At 43.1% G+C, this 21,697-nt stretch overlaps 1 protein-coding gene across 6 annotated transcripts in view; it reads right to left on the bottom strand.

The window, feature by feature from the left end:
• EYA3 (EYA transcriptional coactivator and phosphatase 3) overlaps positions 1-21,697 on the bottom strand; it is a 42,279-nt gene that overhangs the window by 4,995 nt on the left and 15,587 nt on the right. For 3 of the 6 annotated variants that reach the window (XM_005529875.3, XM_014258643.2, XM_014258644.2), the window contains 12 exons: positions 19,980-20,059; positions 17,047-17,113; positions 16,217-16,359; positions 11,888-12,025; positions 7,228-7,310; positions 5,658-5,841; positions 4,745-4,884; positions 3,900-3,983; positions 3,242-3,331; positions 1,868-1,926; positions 703-860; positions 22-136 (listed from right to left, as the gene is read on the bottom strand). In XM_005529875.3, coding sequence (XP_005529932.1) covers positions 22-136; positions 703-860; positions 1,868-1,926; positions 3,242-3,331; positions 3,900-3,983; positions 4,745-4,884; positions 5,658-5,841; positions 7,228-7,310; positions 11,888-12,025; positions 16,217-16,359; positions 17,047-17,113; positions 19,980-20,059 — 1,341 coding nt within the window. The remainder of the gene's footprint in view (positions 1-21; positions 137-702; positions 861-1,867; positions 1,927-3,241; positions 3,332-3,899; positions 3,984-4,744; positions 4,885-5,657; positions 5,842-7,227; positions 7,311-11,887; positions 12,026-16,216; positions 16,360-17,046; positions 17,114-19,979; positions 20,060-21,697) is intronic. The other 3 variants (XM_014258645.2, XM_088067418.1, XM_014258649.2) reach the window with 3 other exon arrangements.

Raw genomic sequence — 21,697 nt, forward strand, 5'->3', positions numbered from 1 at the left:
AGGCACTTCCAGGTTCCATACCTGGACTGGATGAGCAGCAGGGATTTTAATGCAGTTTCCAGCCAGGAATCTGTCAGCACTTCTATGTCGGTCCTCAGTCGCTGCAGAGCTTCCCTCTTCTGTGGGCTAAGCAGGCCTGGAAGGTGAGGAACACGTTTGCATGGCAAGTCTGACACGGGGAGGGCTGTCCCCCAGTGCACCAACTGCCTGCTCTGCAATAAATAACAGAACAGAAGGCCTCTGGAAGCTGGACTGTCTCAAAGCAATGAAAGAAACCAGCTCCCAGTGACATGAATGAGCCCAGACATCCATCCAGGAGTCTGACCGTGGGGAACTGGGCAGACACTTCTCTGCAATTATTTCAAAGCATTTCTCAGGATACAGGCAAAGGCTCTTCTCTCATACAAAGCACTCACAGTAGCAGGGATCCAAGGCCACAGAGCAGGGGAAGGAACTCCTACAGTCACCCTCTCTCTCTGCTTTCTAAGGACCCTTTCCATTTTATTAAGTGGAATATCTTAAGATATTAAGCTCTTTCACATATTGTTTTTAAAATCACCCTCCCTTCTTTTATTCCCATGTTTGTAATTGCTTTTAGATACCATTTTCTTCAAGCCTCCAGTTCTGAATTAAAAGCATACAGAAGTGGAGACCACTTCTTCTCCTGACAGTGCTCAGACCTCAGTGCAGGTGACCACTCACCTCCAACGTTAGTTTTGTATTTGTTGTAGATCTCGCGTACCCTGCGGTAGCGGAAGGCCAATTTCCTCATCCAGTCCACTCCTTGCACACCCACTGAGGAGCTGTGGTTTGCATTGCTTCCCGAGCCACTGAACCCATCCGTGGAGAAGTTGTAGTTGCTGTGCCAGGAAAGCAGATGCGTTAGGTGTGCCACAGCAGCAGAAGCACCCGCGGCATTTCTGGCAGGGCTGCCGATGGCAGTGCTGGCAGCAGCTGGAGAACACCTCGGAGAGGAGCTGCACAAGCACCGTGGCACCTGGAGAGCAGAGCCTGGCTCTTGTGGGAATGCTGACATCCAGCTACAGCTGCTGCTGGCTCTGAACTGCTGCACTGATACAACCCCTTTCACATCCTCCACTACAAAACCTTCCTTTACTCTTTGGCTGCTCACTCCTCAGCCATACGGAGCATCCTTCCCACTGACCCCTTCCTCATCCTGCAGCAGTTAACCCCAGCACATCTTCCAAACATAGCATCCATGCCTTTCCACCACAGCTGCAGCTCCACAAGCAGATGAGCTGCTTCACCAGTTTATGACTGCATAAAGCAAGTCCTGCTTCACCACTTTCCCTGTATTTCCTTCTCCCTGACAGATCTTTCTCAGACTTTTTAATGAGCCAATTCAACTCAGTTAAAAAACCTTCCTCCCCATGTTTGATAGTGAGCACCATAAGGTCTCAGAGGGATGCAAACCACAGGGAGATTTTCAAAGGTCAAGATAATTGAACCACAGGATGGTATAGGTTGGATACGACCGTCAAGATCATCTCATTCTAAACCCCTGACACAGGCAGGGACTTTTCCCACTAATCTAATTAGATTGACCATTAGATTAGGTTACTAATCTAATGCTGTCATCATGAGATCTGGTGAGTTGTTTCTCCATTCCTCACTTGTCATTGAGCACAGAGGCAGCATTCAACAGTGGACAATGTAATTCACAATACAATTTCAAAACTCTTTACATGCTTTGTAGGTCCTCAAAGAAATGCCTCCCAGCAAACACTTTGCCAGGTTTCATCCCCTGCACAATGCTGAGCTCATCCTTTAACCCCACCTGCATTTGAAGGCTTCACAAAACCTGATTACATCAACAATACATCTCCTGCATTCATCACTACAATACCTTAGGTCTTGGCCATTGTCATCAGATGCCACATCTTCTATGTGTACCTGGTCACACTCCTGTTTGAAAAAAAAACCCAAAAATAAAGTCATGTTGTGGTAATCCAGAAACACACTGACATTTGCAGATTAAAGAAACTGTGATAGAAACCAATCCCTTCACACCTCTCAGCAGCAACATGTCATGCCACACTGCCTCCACAAACCCACAGAGCTTACACTAGCTTCATCTGCCACTACTGGGTTTTAATTCCCAGCCCCTAGAGGTCCTTGCCCAGCCTGGGATCTTAAGCACCAGAAAGGATTGAAACAAGAGCATTTCTATGGCATTTTGAGTTGTCTGCCAAAAAAGAACTTCAACACTCACTGAATAGGTTGCACTCAAAGCTCACTTGTCAGTTGAAAATCTTCTACCATTTCAAAAAAGCAAACACAAAACAAAAATACCCCGAAAGCACATGATCTGGTCAAGCATTGCTATTCCATTTTCTCAACAAGGGTCAGTAGAGCCACAGCAGTGTGGTAGCACTGACTCTAGTGCTGAGTGCTGCTGATTTAACTCACTAACCAACACCTACAGCAGTACATTTGTGGCCGAGCACACAGCTAAAACACTGATGAGTCCCCTTCCAGCACAAGCACAAATTTGGCATTTTCATTTATTTTTTTGTTGCTTTTTTCCCTGAGGTAAAATGAGGGAGGTAACTCATTACCACCTTTGCCAGTAGTCACAGCCACAATGGAAATAGCATTTAAGTCTCTGTTCGCATCAACAAAAGCATCAGTGACACATCTGCAACTAACTGGTACATGTTCATATTCACCCTTCCTAAGCCTAAAACTAGTGCTGTCAATTCTGAAAATTACATTGAGTGGAGTTACATCAAAGACAACACAGAAGAAAAAGAGAGGGTGTTGTGGGTCCTGCATGGGTACAGCCTGCTTATCTATGCAGCATGTCCTTCAAAGCTGTTCCACAGCCGAAGTCACCTCCTGCATTCTGTCCTTGGCTTAGTCACAGCCCTTGAGAACAGACATCCTCAAAACTGCCTTTTCCTCACGTCTCTGCTCTCCATTTCAAAAGAAAACCAGTGGAAGCAAAGTGTTCACCAGTCCAGAAATGCAAATACAGAATTGATCAGACATCACTCTATTTATTTGTACAGGTTCAATCAAAAACCCAGAAGAAACTGAGAGAGCTCCTGACACTAGAAGGCTGCAGAATGCCTGTCTCAGTTAAGAGTGCACCCCTGATTTGGCTGTGCTTACAACAAGCAGTTAAGAGGCTCTGAAGCACAGAGCCCTCACAAGGAGTGAGAAGCAATTTTGACATGGTAATGTGGAATTCTGCCTTTTAAACACATTTGCCATGTACCTCCAAGTCATTGAAAAACAAGTGAGTATCAGCAACTTCAAAAATCATCTCCTCCATGGACAGACCTGAGCCAATCACTAGAGTTGGATCCTGGAAAAACACAAAAAGAAAATGTAAATGCACTGTGGATATGGGCAGAAGGAATTGTCATACATCTCTCATCAGTTAAACTGCACAGAGTTTTCCACACTATATCAAACCTGGCATAATTCCAGCTACATTCAACGGTGTGAACTACATTTTCCCTAATATTTTAAACAACTCACTTAAAAAAAAAAAACAGAAAAACCAAATACTTCAGTGCTCCACAGGAGAGACTGATAAATTTTCACAGTCACATACAAAACATTCAAAAATCTACAATGTATTTTAAAGGAGAAAAACCACTTCTTTTCCCTAAGTACAAGGACCTCAGTTATTCCCAGTAAGGATGAAACCAGTTTGACAGACTTACATTGTAAGAAGGGACATGTTGGTGATGTCCATGTCCTAGCTCTGCATAAAGCCAAATTTAGTACTTTCCCAGCCCCAAACTGGCAACAACTTAAAAGTACCACCATAGAGAGTTTAAAAAACCCCAAACTAGTCCTTTTCCAAAGACTAACATTTAATTCTGCATAACAGAAATGGGTTTTCTTCAATGGAAAAGCAGGATTACCTTGCCATATTTTTGAGCATAAGACCCTGTGAGAAGAGAATGAAAGATGATGATGGTCTCATCCAGGTCCCAGAGAAACACCCGCTGCAGAGAGAACAAGAGTAGGTTAGAGCTGAGATATTCCAGGCGCTGAACTGCAATAAAGGAACAAGTTTTAGAGTTAATTTTGTGGTTAGCTGCAGTATGCTTTAACAGGTATAAACAACAGTCGTCATCTTACAGGCTGAATACATTCAACTCTTCATTTTATTGCAGTGGAGCTTATTTACTGCCATGGGCAGGGACACCTTCCACTACACCAGACTGCTCCAAGCCCCATCCAACCTGGCCTCAGATACTTCCAGGGATGAGGCAGCCACAAATTGCCTGGGCAGCCTGTGCCAGGGCCTCCCCTCCCTCATGGGGAAGAGATTTTTTTCCTAATATCTGATCTAAACCTACTCTCAATTTGAACTCATGGGGACTGACCTTTTAGTAGGGGCTGTAGTGACAGAACAAGGGGAACGGTTTTGAACTCAAAGAGAGTAAATTCAGATTAGATGTAAAGAAGACATTTTTTACAATTAAAGTGGTGAGGCACTGGCACACAGTACCCAGAGAGGTGGTGGATGCCCCATTCCTGAAAACATTCAAGACCAGGTTGGAGCTGAGTGGCCTGACATCTACTTGAAGATGTTCCCGTTCATTGCAGGGTGGTTGGACTAGAGGACCCTGAAAGGTCTCTTCAAGCCAAACCATTCTATAATCACCTTCCATTTTCCTGGAGATGGAATGAAAAAAAGGGAGGAGAATTTTCACCATCACACTATTCTGCAATGCTACCTCTGGAAAAGATCACTATTTACCTCCAGTTCACTGTCCTGTGAGGAGGAGGTATCTGCTTTCCTCTTCCCTCTGTTCTTTCCAGGGATGTTTTTTCTTGCTTGCTCATCTAACTCTTTACTAGCTGTTGCTCTTGGTAGCAGAGGACTTGTGGATGCATCTCCTGGAAGAAGAAAAAACACACAACTCTCATCCCCTTGTGTCTCAAAACAAACACCAAAACAAACATCATTGACCACAAACCACCTTAGCAAAAGCTAAGATGCTACTTTACTATGTGGATGCAGTAGTAGTTAAACCCTGATTGGAACATAAACCATGATTTCTTTGTCCCATCATTTCAAAACAGCTCTGTCTGCTCAATTCAGTCCCCCAGAACTGAGCTATTGCAAGAGCTACTGCCCTGCAGAGCAAAGCCAGAGCAGACACCCTCCATCCTAAGGCCTGGAACCCTGCAGTCATTCACTACCCTGGACTTACTCTATCACTCAGCTATGTCTATTTTATTTTAAAGACAGTTGAACATAAAAGAGTAACAGTAATGATGTTGGCCATGGACACACAGCCTGGCCATGACTGACAGGGACACTTGAGGGAGCCTCTTCTGCTCCTGGTAAGAACACCCTTCCTAGGGAAAGAGTACACCACCACCACCTCCTCCTGCACCTTTCTCCCCTGCAGCCAGGTGTTCAGGGTACTCCCTCTCCCCGGGGCACACAGAGTACGTGCTAGGTGTCTTGGAATGGCAGCAGTAGAAAACTTCTGATATCTAAGTTTACCTGGCCCACCTTAATACTCTGCACACCAGTGAGAGCAGCCTGACAAGTGTCCCATCAGGCCCAGCATGACAAGATGCTGCAGGCACCCTTTGGAGATGTTTCCCCACAGCTGCCCCCTGCACTGTTTAGCAGAGGTATTTTACAGACCCCGCCTCACCAGAGGAAGGTCTCTGCACCGCCCGTGCCAGCACCAGGGCATTTGGTTTCTCCTCTGGGTATGTGGTGGTGGCTAATGCCAAACTCTCCGTGTTGCTGTCTGCTGGTGGCACCACTCCGAAGCCTGAGCTCGGGTAACAGGTCTGGTACTGACTCTGGCCGAGGATCGTGTACGTAGGATATTCCTGTTGGAGGAAAGAGTTAGTGATGGTAGGACACCTCATTCAGAAAACACTCTGAATCAGGATGATTTTTGTATTAGAATATCCTGTCCAAGAAAAATCCCAGCAAGAACACAGTCTGACTATGCTGTTTCATTCTGCTGATGTAAGATGCTCCCAAAAAGGGCTGAGAGCTCTCGCTGCCCAATGGCTCCTGCACAGGCAGGTTTTGCAGAGAAGACAGTGATCACAGGGCCATTCCTCTGCTTCCAGTGTCTGCAAATATTAATTCATAATGAATTCATGAAATGACAGTAACAGGGGAGTTGAGTGGATGCCAAGACATCAGTGCACTCTGTACTCTGGAATGTGTGGTTTTGTCTTGCATTGGACAGTGACAAAAAGTGACCTTGGGCCTCGCTGAGGGCACAACTACAGGATAAATGGCCCTGCCATCCTGACTTCATCAAGCAATAATTCTGCGTGCTGGAAGGTATCCATTTATGAAAACTACTTAAATCATTTAGATCACTCAGCATCTGGAGTTGTGCTTGAGGATTTTAACTTCTGCTACTGACAGCAAAAAAAACCAGTGACCTCAAATGTCACATCACACCACTCTGTTAGACAGTGCTGTCTTGACTCCCTTGAAGAGCAGCCTGGGTTTGTGAACCAGGTACCTTGGTCTGGAATATCAAAAGCAACTCTTCTTTTCTCCTTACGGTTCCAAAAAAGTTTATATTTAAAAAGCAACAGCATAAGCACAGAAGGATTTTTGTGCATCCATTGCGTTTTCCACACTTCCTGTATTTTCATGCTAAAAAGCTGGACACCAAAGGCTTCCTTTGTATACCCAAGTACTCAAACGGCAATTAATCACCCATAGAGGAAAAAGGCAGGGGGTAATGGTCTTTGCTAGCTTGCAGGGCTGTCTCACTTTGTTCTAGTGAGAACATGCTGATTCTACCATCAGAATGCACACCATACTTTATTGGGTTGGGGTTTTATTTGTGTACAACCTCATTTTCTATTCTTCTTAAGGGAGAACAAAAGCATCCAAAAAACATCCACCTCTAACCCTCCTCGCAGGTTTAGTCCTCTAAATAGCTGAATTGTTTCTTCCTCTCCATCTCTCTTGCAGGGATCTCAGTTTTAAGACACACCTCACAATTTGCAGATGAGGCTACAGCTTTGAACAGACGAAGTGAGTTTGTTGCAAAGGCCAAAGGGAGAAGCATCGTGGTCAAAGAGACACAGGAGGGATTTGGTGACTTTGAGTTACACACTGAGCCCCACAACTCCAGTACCACTGTGCTCCACTTGAAGTGACATTTCCATGTTAGTTTTGAGCAATGTGTTAAACAAAGGTAAAGGAGATGGTGCACATAAATTGACCAAGGAAGTTTTTACCTGTGAGATGCTGGCTACTGCTGATGTGGAAATATTGACAACAGTTGAGGATGTAGAGACTGGACTGGCATTGGTAGTTGATGCTGTAAAATTGAGAATTACTGCATTAAATATTCTAGAAAAGCTTAAGAAATGAGAAGTTGTGAAATAAATACTTACTGCTTCCAGCAGCAGCACTCTGCTACTAACAGCCAAAAAAGGACTGGGCTGCATTTTGACACCAGTCACATTTCAATTGGGTTTACAGGAAAGGAGAGCTAATATATCTTCAAAAACAGTCCTTTCAAATGGTTCAGAAACCTTTTCTCTCCACAGCTGCTAAGCAATTGGTGTAGAATTAGAAAGGTTTTACATCTTTACTAGATGTTTTGATAAGACAACAATCCCATTCTGATGATCAATCAGTAGCAGTTGAAAATTAATCAAAATAAATTGAGAAAAAGGACATAAATGTGTTTAAATCAGTTCTGTTAAAAAAGAATCTGCATCAAACTTAGAATTTTTAATCTAATTAGATTTAAAATTTAAGGAAACATTAAGAATGTTTCAAATAGTAGAAAAAGAGTGTTTCCTGCTGGACAAAGTGAGCATCTCTCCCAACATCCCTCTGTCTAGAACTACTTTTTGGATGTGACTTTCTGAAATAATCTGTCAACAGCTCATAGGGCAAATTCTTATAAATGTGCAGTTGTTAGTACCAATTTGAAGATGTTTCATAAGCTTTGTGTCACTGCATTCCGATCTCCCAAAACACAGAAGAAGCTGCTAGAACAGCACTTGGGAACACCAGCTGTTTAACAGTTTTTGGGGGGTTGCAGACACAGGGCCACTCCATTAAACATTCCTCAACATGGGGTTTTGGGACTCACAAGGATACCAACAAATAATTAAATCAGCAGGAACAAAACCAGATGCCACCAAGAACTATTTTCTTTCCTAAACCACCTTCCTCTGCACACAAATAAAACCAAAAAATCACTTTTAGATGCTTATGTAAAGAATTGCAGAAATTCACAGTATTCCTACTTTACCATGCCTCTAAGAAAAACCCTTATTTTCTGCAAATACCACCATGCAGAATTCACCCCAAGAACTCAAGCTTCTGAAGGCTTCAGTCCTGCTCCCCCAGGGAAACAGACCCACCGTGAACTCCTGAAGAGTGAATGTTGTGCTATGGAAAGCACCAGTACTACCTGGTGCCTCCTGGAAAGAGGAATGGATCCAAAATATGCCTCAAAAAAGTTAAAAAAATAAAAGAAACAAATCTTAAAAGATGTGTAGAAATACACAGTATTTACAGGAGATGAGAAATATGAAGGGTGTCATCTCTGTGGAAGCAGAAACAAAGGGAAGTAATTAGCCCCAGAAATATTTAGAAAAAGACAAAAGGGCTGCACTGAACAGAAATAATAGCAATGAAGACACTCAAGGACCTACAGTAGCTCCACAGCTACTTGAAGCCCAGCTGTGCAAGCCAAAGAACCTGTCACAGACACTCTTCAGAAAGTGCTCAAAAGCACTCCTCATAAACACTGCTCAAAATCAGGGGGCAGTTTCCAAATAAAGCTCTTTCCAATTCCACATTATGGAAACTATCAAGGCTGTTATCACCTTAAGAGAAGGTCCCTGCCTAAGCCCCTGTGAGGCTTTCCAGAAAAGACCCTTGCTACCTGAACAAAGCTGCCATGCAGCTGGGACAGAGCAACTCTCTGGAAGATGCTGTGACACCACTGTTCTCAAGACTATTATGGAGAGGAAACAAGATTATTCTTATTTGCAATGCTCTGCAGAGGCTGCTTCTCCACTGAGACTGGTTACAGAAGTTAAGAAATGAGAAAAAGGGTTTCAAGGTTTGGCGTTCCCTCACATGAACTTCATTGTGTGTTAACTCTGATCTCCCTCCAACAGGTCCTTTTAATAATCCTGTATCTAAACAGTGCTACAGATCAGATTTTTTCAAACAATTCCCACCACACAGATGAACCAATTGTTTCTGCACTGTGGGCCACTTCCTTTTACCTGTGAATGGGCCAAAACCATTCAAAAATATTTGGCACAGATTTTCCAAACATGACTTCAAGGGCTGGGGTTTAAAGACCAGCAAGCACAAGTACTGCATTATTAAAGATGCCACGACTTTTTTCCTTCCTTTATCCCCCACTTCAGACCTCATCCTCAGACATTACATCCCTGCCTCCCCTACCTTATTAATAATCCCAGTCTGCTTTGCTTCATTTTCAAAGAGCCAAAACCAGAACCATGCACTGAAATTCCCCTCCAGTGGGTCAGCATCATTGTACAACTGTGTCTCACCCTGCTGATTTGAGTGGACAGAAAAGACAGATATTCCAGGGATTACTATTAAAACAACTCTGTCCATCCTTCCAGCTCTGCTCTCCACCACCTCCCTGGCACCAGCCCCTGAACTGACCGGACCCCTTGGTTTGCTGCTTGAGAAGGAAATGTAGCAAATCTGAAAAAGGAAAATTTTCCTGCAAGTCTGCAAAAAGTTGTTCCAAAAAGCAACAGCATTTGCACAACTGCAGTGAATTTTGCACACTTTGGGGTGACTTGTGCACACTTTCAGAGAGCAGCCTGCAGGGAAACTTCTCACATCACACATTCTCCCACCAGCACAGATTAAATCCTTTTCCTGTGTGAAAGCCTGACAAAGCTGGGGTTGAGCTGTCTGCAGAAGATTCCAGGGAGACCTTAGAGCCCCTTCCAGCACCCAGAGGGGCTCAGAGAGAGCTGGAAAAGGACTTCAGACAAGGGATGGAGTGACAGGATAAGGGGGAATGGCTTCCCATTGCCAGGGAACAAGGCTAGATGGTATATTGAGAAGGAATTCTTGGCTGTGAGGATGCCCAGTGAAGCTGTGGTTGCCCCATCCCTGGCAGTGTCCAAGGCCAGATTGGACATGACTTGGAGCAACCTGGTCTAGTGGAAGGTGTCCCTGCTCATAGCAGAGGGGTTGGAAGTGAATTATCTTTAAGGTCCCTTCCAGCCTAAACACATTTGTGATTTTATAATTTTACAGAGCGAGGCCTGACATGTGTCTGTCACCTCAGCAACCCCAGGGAGCCACCTGCTCCCCATGGGACATCACTGGGAAATCTGGCAAGGGTCATGTTGTACAGAACCATTCCTGACCCTTGGCAATTAAAGCTGGTTTTAATTAAAGTAATTAAAGTGACACAGTAAGTCGCTCTGCTGGTGGGACTACAGGAAGGAGGGTTATGATGGGAGGAAGAGAGTATTTCCAGTATTGCTTTCCTCATGTTATGAACGTGAAAAGTGAATTAAGGATAAATATTACACTGGGCCATTGACTGTCATAATAATGCAAGCTGAGCAAGCACCGTGACATACCACATGACTTTTCTCCATGAGAGATATGCTAGAACCCACTCACTGCTAATTTTAAGAACTATCCTCCTTTTCTTGGCTCTCATGAGACCACATCTGGTTATGGCATTCAGTTTGGCCCCTCAAGCACAAGAAATGTGTTGATAAAATTTGGTGGGTCTGGTAAAGAGACACAAAGCCAGTAAAGCATCTGGAGAACCTGCCCTGCAAGGGACATCTCAGGGGAGAGGAACTGTCCAGCCAGAAGAGGTGGTGACTTTGGGGGCTTGATGCAGCCTATTGGTACCTGCATGGGCATTAGTGAGAGGACAGACACAGGCTCTTTTTGCAGGTGTGCAGCAGCAGGAGGAAGAGAGAAACGGTCAGAACATTAAACAGGGAAAGCTCTGAGTTGGCAAAAGAGAAAACTCTTCATTGTACTGACAGCCAGTTCTGGAACCGGCAAAATTTCCATCCTTGGAGAACCAACTGGATAAAGCTCTGAGCAATCTGGTTCTGAATTCTGTATCAACTACTCTTTGAGCAGGAAGCTGAACTAAAAATTTCCTGAAGTCCCTGAATTATTCTGTGAAAATATTCCACAAGAAATTACTAGTCCCTGAAATGCTTTATAAAATTTCCAGAGAAAGAGACAAATTTTCTCAATTCCTCACCAAAACATAAATGATAAATTCCAGCCTAAAGAAAAGGTATAAAATGTATTTGTACACATATGCCATAAGCAACAACATTCTATTATTCAGCTATCTGACACATTCAATCCTAAAAACTGCAGTGGAAGTTGGTGAAATTCAGCACCTGCTTTCTTAGATGTGGCACTTCCAGCAATTGTAATATTTGAATGGTAGTTCTATACTGAGAAATTCACTTCCTAGCAGGTCGACAACCCAGTGTGTGTGATATGCAAGAGCCATCTACCTCCAGAAGGAATTAAAAGCAAATGTTTAAAAATCTCACTGCAGTCAGCATATTTCCTGACATCAAGTTAAAGACCACAAAAAGAGAAATGCAAGAGCATTCCCAGAAAAGCATGCAGGAACACAACATGTAGTCTCTTTCCCCTTCCCACTTGCTCTTCACCCTGTTCAGCCCAGCAGCATGGCACGAGCCAGCCTGGAACACACACAGGTAAGAGGCAAATACAAACCCAGAAACACAAAGGCACAAAGAGAAAAGAGGCAAAGCATGAAGAAGCATGCACAAACCAAGGACAAGCGTGCAAGCCTCTCTAGTTTGGTATCTGGACTCAGTTAGGTGGAGAGAGATGCAGATAAAAACCATGCCAAGTTACCTTCAATGGAATAAGAATAATGTGCTGGGCTGGGCTGGCTTGTGGTTAACCCTGTAGTGCAGGTAAGAACACTGTGCTGACTTGTAGATGGAGTCTGAATTAAACCACTTTCAGGTTTCATACCTGGCCACAGTGCACCTGAATCAGATAAATTGGACCAGTTACAAACAAATATGCTGGGACCAAACAGCATGCTCCTACCTGAGATTAAGATTTTTGCTCATCACAAAAGCAAGTAACAAATGACACATGGAAAATGTTTAATTTCAGCAATAGTAAGTGCTGTCAGGCTGTGCAGGGATTAGAGCTGGTGACAAAATGGCTGAAAAAGAGAAAATTAAAAGCACCAAGAAGACTAATTTGAAAAGGTTTCAACTAAAAATCTGTTTGTGTCACTAAGATTCACTGCCCATGCAGGTAAAGGACCTGCCAATCGCTGTGATTTTGGGCTGAGCTGCACAGCACTGCAAGTGACCTCAGCTGTTCCACAGCGAGGCCAAAGCTGGGATCTATGAAGGCCAAGCTCAACGCTTCCACTACTTCACTGGGCTTCAGGATGAATATTTTAAACCAAGCCACAAGTCAGGAATTTTCCTAGACTGACAACAACAAATACAGAGCTAAAAAAACAAAAAAGAAAAAATCCAAATGTTTCTTCAAAATTTCCTGTTGTTTTGGAATGCTTTTGTAACAGTCCTGGGCACAGCATGGAGAGCAGAGTGACTGTAATTATGTGTACACGGCACACATAGCATGTGGCTCAGCTCAGGTGCTGTGTTAAGGTCGAGGTCTGTGCACTGACGGGTGCCAACAGTGTCCAACTGAGGCAGCTCAGCTCAGGCCTCACTCTTCAGGGCTCTTCAGGCTTTCATTTGAGTGTCTCCAAATCTACAGCCAAAGTCAAAGACAGTTCTCCCTGGCCCTGGTTAGAAAGCAGAAATATTTTGAGAGAATCTACATAAAAACAAGCAGGAGTGTGCAAAGCAGAAGGACAAAGGACGTTTGGAGCTGGACAGAGTTCAGGGCTATCAGAAAGACCACCTTCCTTTTTAAACACCCTGAAAACAGTACCAAGGTTGCAGAAGCCACCTGCAGCCCTTCACCCACTCCAGCAGGATTGAGCCATGGGCTATGAGCTCTAGGTTTCTTACCTAGGAGACATGGGAGACTCCATCAAGTTGGACATGAGCATCAGCTCCAAGAGGTCGGTCCATGCTGCAGCTTTGTCAGAATTAAATTCTGCAATGGCCCTTTGATTATTTACATATCTGATCTCAAACTTGAGACCTGTGAGTCAACTTAAATCACTCCCCTCTGCACAGCCACCCCAGGGTTTGACTCTTCGACTCTCAAGTTGTGTCTTCGTTAAGGTTTCAAACCTCCAGAACCTCTTAATTAGCAAACAAAAATGAAAGACTGATTTAAGAAAGACTGCAGATACACTGCAGAAACTCCAGAACAAAATATATGGGAAAAAGATCCTCCAAGGAGAGTAGGAGTACCTGTGTTTAGTCTGGAAAGGGAGTGCCACCATCTCCAAATGGATGAGCAGTTTTTACAGGGGACAGTAATCAGAAGCTCTTTAGGGCACAAGACAGAGGGACAAGAAGCAACACAGTGTGATGGTCTCATGACATGCAGAAGTGCCAAACAACCTGAGAGTGAAACAAAAACCCACCCTGAATGCTCTAGGATAATGCCCACAGTGTGGCACCAGGTCAGACACAGGCAGAGGGGTTGGCAGTGCGGGAACTGATTCAGGTCATGTGCTAAGGCATCTTTCAGCCCCTGCCTTCCACAACTGCCTTGTTGTTACATGTCCTTCTTTCTATAGAGCCAGACACACTCCTGGAGTGGTGGCTTATGTTCTTCCCCTCTCATCCTGCAGGACAGCATTGTAAGATAGCACAGCTTCAAGGATGATGGAGAAGAAGCTGTGAGAGGGGGAATGAGACTCTTCCATGTCCCACGGCAGCACTGTATGCCACAGAATGTCACAGCACACATCTACACACATGGAAAGGCCCCACACAGGACATCCCATCACTTGTTGGTTTTTCTTGAGTTAATGTAAGCCATCACAACCATGGTGTTTCTCATACCAACTTACAGCTACACAGCCTGGATGTCACTACTCTTATTTTAATGCTTCTTTAAAAAAATCTCCCCAGACCACAAGGGCATCCCATGCAGAACAATGCTCTGAACACCAAGAGAGGTGACAAATCAGCAAGGGCATAAGCCATCCCTTCTCTAAAAGGAGCACCCTGACTCCAGCCACCTGAAGACTATGGTGTTTGTCAGCTTGCTTGAATTTCATGCTGGTTTGTTCCAGTTAGATAACCCATGGTGGCTTCCTTCTGGCATAGAAACAAATACTTGGTAGAAAGACACACCAGCCTCTGTAACAAGCCCTCTGGTAGAACATGTGACCAAGTTGTTGGCCCCCACCTGCTCACTGGAGATTTTGTGAGCAGAAGCAGTTTCCAGAATTCCCTCTGCAGTGTGCATGTTCAATCCTCTACCCTCTACCTCTCCATCAAACCATGCAAGGTCCATCTTCTCTGCATGACTCAGCAGGTACCTCTCCAGTATGATTTCCATTACTGGAAATAATGACTTTTAACATCTTCCTAACACTTGATTTCACACTGAAAATTCAGGTGTTTAAGAACAGACCTCAAAATCCACACTGGACATTTCAGTAACTGATGACATTTTGGATATTTTACAGATTAAAGCTCCTTTGAAGTCAATAGAAAATGCAGATCTTCTTCCAGATCTTCAGAAGAACTTCCAGTGTTACATTTAAACTATAATATTGAAGCAGCTGAATATCCCCACACTCCAGAATCCTTTAAAAATGGCTTTTTTAAAATGAACACTCCCCCCCAAATATAGCCACCACTACTGCCACCAACAAAACATCACACACACAACACACTAACAAAACCCCTACACCCTCCCTCCAAAATTGCAGAAGTCTAAACCAATGTTTTACGTAACTTCACTGGAGCACTCCACATATTTACAAATATTTCCCTTTAAAAACACCAACATGTGACACATTAAAATACACAACAGCACACAAAGCAGCCTCAATGCACCATGCACAACACACTATCAAGAAACACTAAATAAATGAGGCAAAGAAAACCATCAGCCACTGTTCAGATACAGCACAAAACAGCGCAACAAGGCACTGAAACCAAAGTGCAGGCACCCAGTGAAGAGGAATATGTTCCAGCAACCATTAGTAATTACAGTATTAGTAATTTAACTTATGTTTAACAAAGCCAAGTCTGGATTTATTATCTTTTCTACACCATCTTTCAAATATATCATGACAAATCAATTGTTTTGTAACTTTTAGAAAAGTCCATGCTCTGTCAGCAGCTAACAAAAGCCAGAAATGTAGCTGCTCTTATTCAAAGACATCTAATTCTTTAACTAAAGAAAAATTCATCCTTATACACATCAAGGCTAAGATTTTAGCACTACAGATAAATCTGCAAGAGGCTCAGTGCATATGGTTGTGCAGTACAACCACAAGCTCCTGAGACATATACTTAGAATCACAAAATTGGAAAAGTTGGAAAAGACCTTTAAGATCAAGCCCAACCATTAACCCATCACCACCACATCCACCACTAAACCACATCCTCAAATGCCATATCCATATGTCTTTTGAACACTGCAAGGAGTGGTGATTCCAAGCACTTCCACAGGCAGCCAGGGTGCTCCCCAGGTTCCCTGCACGGTGGCATGATGCTCTCCCCTCTCATCACTGTTCCATGCTAAGGGATAAAACAGCCTCTGCTCCTTTCCATTCTTCTAGAGCTGCATTTGCAAAGACTGGAATGGCTATCAAGAGGGCTCAATTATCAGAGCAAATTATTTGCCTTGTGAACTTGGAGACATTTTAGCATGAGCTCTCATTTGGTGAAAGATGAAATAAAAATGTCTTAACCTTGGACAACAAAAAGGAAATGAAAAAGCAGAGTTGTGGTAAGGGGTGTTGTGTCATTTCACTAACAAGGAAACAGCACAAACGTAGCTATACCACAACTAGAGACAATTATGATCCCAAACCAAGAACCATATGGCAAACGTCATGGGGAGATCCGAAGTAACAGCTTTATAAAAATCTTATTTTTTAAGCTGAAGTCCCATCAAGAGCTCAGTGCCCATCTACAATTTAAGCTATGCATACGCTATCCTACAAACTCTTCTCTCCAACACAACTAGTTAAGCTTAACATTGGCTTTTTAATGAGACATAAAACAGTAATTGCAGGCACGGAGAAGTCTTTGAAAAGTCACTTTTTACCGAAAGGAGGTAGTCCGTAGGTCTGGGTGGTCTGGGGGTAGATGGTGTAGGGCTGGGACTGCTGTAGTGCTTGGTACTGAGGCTGACCAGGGTAAGGGCTCATTGTTTCCGATACTGGTACAGAAAGGATATGTGCATATGGCCTTAGTGGAAAGAGAGAACAAAAGTCAGAAAGAACTATTTACAGTATGCATCTTTCAGCCTTCAAACCAGAAGACACATTAAAAAAATTGCTCCAGAAAGGAGGAACTACTCAGACTGACACATCCTCTTAGTGCAATAAGCTCCTTGTGCTTCCCAAGGCAGGCTCTTAAGTTAACAGACACTGCCAGGAAGTTCCCTCCTCCAGGATGCCAGAGCATCCCATTTTCCTGCCTTACCACACCAGACCCCAAAGCTACTGTAATCTAGCAGTATCTGTAACAAACAGTGGGACACACACAGCAACTGCACAAAAATAAGCAGCAGGGGGTAAGGCCTATCCTGCTCCAACAGCAAGAACTAGAAAGATCCCTAAACACAGTGAATGATGAGAAAATCTTATATTCTCCTTATATTTATTCATGTTCAATGTGTTTATTTGACAAATATTATGTGCATTATTCACCAAGTCTATCATGTTAATTACTTGAAGGGTCTCATTTATCTTTGTGAACATAAAACAACAGTCAATAAATCCAAAGGATGAGTTCTGTAAGTTCAGTGTCTTCAGCAATGAGTATCTGCTGCCAGTAGTGGGATTTACAGCATTAGAGAAATGTATAAAGATACAAAAAGATTACTTCAGAGAGAAGTAAGTTACAGAACTCAGTAACAATTTCTTGACTTACTTTGCAGAATACATTTGTGAGGTATAATCATTTGATGACCTTGGGATATAATCAGTGCATGTCATAACTGAAAAAAAAATAGTTTGTGTAATTACAGAGGTGCTTTCAAAACTTATATATATATATATATATAAAATAAAAGAAAGACAAATATAAATAGTCATGGTACATTTTAGTCAACACACAGTATTTACAAACAGTTTTAGTGCCCTGAATACCTGTTTCAAAGCAAATTCTCAAAAAATACACTGTTAAACTGGCACAAAAATGTTTTGCCAGCTCACAGCAGGTAGATCAGTCACATTCCTCCTTGTGAAACAGTGTTCTTTATCATTTTTTGCAACTATTATAAAAACACTTTGATTTCAGTCCTCCCCAAAACCCTGCATATTTGCCAAAGGGGCTTCATCTGCACCAAGCATAACATTTCTGTGTCCTGGAGCAGAGACCAAACACCTGTTTTGCCAAGGTTTCCTCTTCCCCTACATACACTACCCATGCATGGCTCCAGCAAACAGTCTTTCCTGTAAAAAGGAACAGCTCCAGCTCTATGACCTTAATCATACACATCCAGTGAAGCACAGCTGCGGTGCGCAAGGCTCAAAGTCCTCTAAAGTAATCCTGTAGTTACATTTAACCAGATGTTTCCATTTTTCTGCTTGAATAAATCCACAGCAATTGCACTCTGAAACAGGTAAGACAGAGTGGCTCTGCTGACAACCCACAGAGGAAATGTTTCAAATGTTGTCACTCAGCACAGCCTATGGCTCTAGCACACATTGTGTGGGAGAGCTCTCTTACAGCATTCCAGGTTGGGGTGGAAAAAGGGGATTGGGCTCCAAGAGCCACTAAACACCCCTTGGATTCACACCAGCTGACCTGATTAAATACTCACCTGTCCATCAAACTAGGAAAGCAATGATGGGCAGGAGCCCAGCACAGAACCTGGCCCATGCCACCAGCACAGTGCAATTGGCTGCTGGGAGCTACAACTTCTGTGACTGTGTTATCTGCACACTACATGGGTTTATCAGTTCAGGCCTAGAAGCACCATAGCCAAGCCCTTAGCAAACACAGCTGCACTGCTGTGGATCCAGCTGATTCCCCCCTGAAAGCAAAGCACCCAGGGCTTGCCCAGGAGGTACTTCAGGCTAACAGTGTACCCCTTATGCGGGCTCAGGGACCCTGCTCCCCCACCACTACCATTACAAGAGACCACACTTTCCCTCTCCCTCTGGAGTGACTCGATTAACAGCCTTCAAAACGGCACAAGGTCACGGGTAACAGCCTACTCTGCCTTGGAATTTGATCCAAATGCCAATAATGTGCTAACAAAAAGTCCATACTGGACCAGCATTATTGCTCTTGTATGACCACGTAGTTAACTCTGAGTTACACCGAGGAAAGCAAGACAGTCAGCACAGGCAACTCTAACCCTAATGTGCATTCTGCCACCTCAGTAACCTTCTCTTTGTGTAATCTGAACACAAGAAGTACAAACCATCAACCACATGTGCTGAACCTCCCAAATGATCCATGAACCACCTTCCTCTGCTCCTCAGTGTTTGCCTTTACTCACGGTGTGAAACCCATGTAGCACAAGGATACAAGAGGAAACACAAACTGGGAACTTTCAGAGCTAAAGGCTTTCCTTTAACACCTATCAGTTCCCACACCCCTCCTGCAAAAATGTTTAAGATTTGTGGGGGTTATTTTTAAGAATTTTCATCTGAATAGTTATGTAGTAATGATAATTCTAGAATTTGTAGCTATAAAATTGCATACAAAGAATTAAGCATACATAGGCAGAAGAAGCAATTATTTTCTCTGAGTTTCTGAAACCAAATTTATTACATGATGACCTTTTCATTTTAAATAACTGCCTTCTTCTTTTCCAGATTAGCTGATTTCCAAATAACTGATTTTTAGTAAGTCTTTCATCATTCACTCATCTCAGAAGCTCCTGTGTACAAGCACAGAGAGTGGCATAGGTTTTCTGAAAATAGTTAATATGTGTTAATATGAAAAGAGGTGAATATGTTTTTTGAAAATAGTAAATAGATGGACTGATCTTAGACTGAAATTCCATTTACTGTCTCCCTATATTTTTTTCTTCATTTAAACACCACCATATAATCTGGTTACTCAATAGCCTTTATGGTGTAAAAACCAAAAAAAATCCCACAGTAACACTGCACGCAATTTCTGGGATTTGTAAATGGCTTATCCAGTTAGGCAGCAAGTTTTGTAGGCTGAAATTTCTCATAACTTCTGCAACACCACAGTACATGGATTAAAATAGCAAATATTAAATCAATTACAATGGAAAGTTACACCTTACACACTTTCAGCTAAGATGAGCTGACTTACACTTTGAAATATGTACTGGCAGTCAAAGGTATTCCACACAGGAATCTGACTTTCCTACTAACTTCCAGCCCTCTTTTTCCAAGAGAAAGGACTCACTTTGCACTTACTATGCAATCTTTGTATTCCCTGACTGTTTCCTCTATGTTTATTTCCTAAGAGCTTTCTGCAGACACTCAATAAATACAATGCAGAGTCTAAGATGAAGTGTGTGGTATATTGCTACAAAGGACCCCACCAGCTGTGTAGAGATGATGATTTATCAAATATATTTACAACAGGCATTATAACTGATATTGACTCAACCCTCTAGAAGAATCATGTCTAAGGCAGATAAGACACAGCAGTACTCAGAAGCTGAGGGGCAGTGACACAAAAATACTTGTTAGAAACAGATATTTCCTTACCATCAGGCATTAGCACTTTGTAAACACTACAGCAAACGTTCACGTTACAACTGATAGCGAGGGCAGGCTAAGAATTACAAGGAGGAGACAAAGCTTGTGGTAGATGAAGCCAGGGAAAGACATGAGGACAGACAATGGGAGAACTGCAGAGATACTCACTCTCACTGGACATGGGAAGGTTTGAACCAAGGTTTGAAGATTCAGTTTTCTGATCGCTGACTTCTGTGTTGCTCACATGACTGCCAGGACAACAAAGGATCAGAATTAGCATTATGAATTCTTAAATTAACATCCTTGGGCATCATAACCCCTGGGTTCAACCCTTCTGAGCAAGGGAAACTAACTCTTCACAAAACCTAGCCCTGTGCTCTTTGCTGTTTCATTAAGAGATTCTGAGAGAGAGATCTGCAGCTGGAATAAGACATAAATGGGACATATATATAGACATATATTAGATTTATATGGGGTTTGAGTGGCCAGGGTTTGGTAGAGGGGGGACTGCACGGGTGGCTTCTGTGAGAAACATCTCTTGGCACCTCCATTCCCCCAGGAACTGCTGCCAGAAGTGGTGTGTGGCCCTGCTCCCCTACCCATGGGCACTGCCTCACTGCTGGATTTGTCCCTGAAGACTGGTGTTGAAACATCCTTGAACTGGGGGTCACTTCTGTACTTAAATATTTGCAGGTTACTGGATTATTTTGGATCTGTCCCACATTGTTTCAGTTCCATGTCAATGCTGCTTTGTTCATGTATAGAGTAGAAGGTACAGGTAATTTCTGAATTAAACTGTTTTCTTCCTTGATGACTGCCTTCCTGGCTTCAGTTTTATTATTGCTAGCTCTGCAACACAGCTTTTCACAAGGTTTTGAGCCACCTGTGTTGCTGTTCTGACATTCTGAGAATGCAGTTTCTCAGGGGTGGAGGAGCCAAAGGAAATGTTTATTGCTGCTGAGGGGAGACTTTCCCCCTTGTAGCTCAGCTGTGCACCAAGCACGGCCCTCTCTCCCTCCATGACCTGACTCCACTCAGCATCCCAATAAAAAATAACTGCACAGTTCTGTGTTGGATGAGCAAATTAAACTCTCAGGAAGAGTCTAAAGGTGCCTACACTGAACTACACAGGGAGCAGGAGGCTGTACAAGAAATAAACCCAAATCTTACAACACCTTCCCCCTCCCATCCCTGCTTTCTAGGCTCAACTAAACTGATTTTCTCTCCCTCCTCCACCTCCTGTAGTGCAGGGGAAAGGGAGAAACAGGTCCAATAAATTCTTTTAAACTAATCCATTGGTCAAAATCATGTATAGCTTTATCAAAACAGAGCCACATTATTTAAACAGAATATTTAATCAAGTTAAAAATGCAACTTTATCCCTTCCCTCTCTTCTATTTCTAAATACTAAAAATAGATTTTTAAATGTCTACAATTTTAAAAGACAAGGATGTTTACACATCCATAGGGAAGCCGTGGTTGTGCTGAAGCAGGGTAACACAGAGGGAGAAGGGAGAGCAACCTGACACATTCAAACCTGTCATGCTGCCCTCAGGCCCTCTCTCTCCAAGAGAGGGAAAAATCTCTCCCTGGGATCTGATTCCTCTGACCTCAGATGGGCCAGAAAGGGAGCTTGTGTGATTAGATCAAAATTCTAAATTTTAGAATATACCACGTCCACTCCTGAAGAAACAGCGTTTCCTCCTTGCTCTTATTGGAATGGCAGAGACTCCAAAGAGAAATCTTTCTTCACTGTATTTGCTGCTACTCAGAGAAACAGAGTAATTCCTAATAAAGCTATTCTCATTAAAAGTAGTAATAATAATAGTTAATTCCTAAATACAGTATCAGAAAGCATCTACTGAGGCTAAAAATAGTATCACACA

The sequence above is a fragment of the Pseudopodoces humilis genome, chromosome 27 (genome assembly GCF_049639895.1).
Source record: "Pseudopodoces humilis isolate 2021_Gansu_Grassland_sample_001 chromosome 27, ASM4963989v1, whole genome shotgun sequence".
Taxonomy (NCBI): Eukaryota; Metazoa; Chordata; class Aves; order Passeriformes; family Paridae; genus Pseudopodoces; species Pseudopodoces humilis.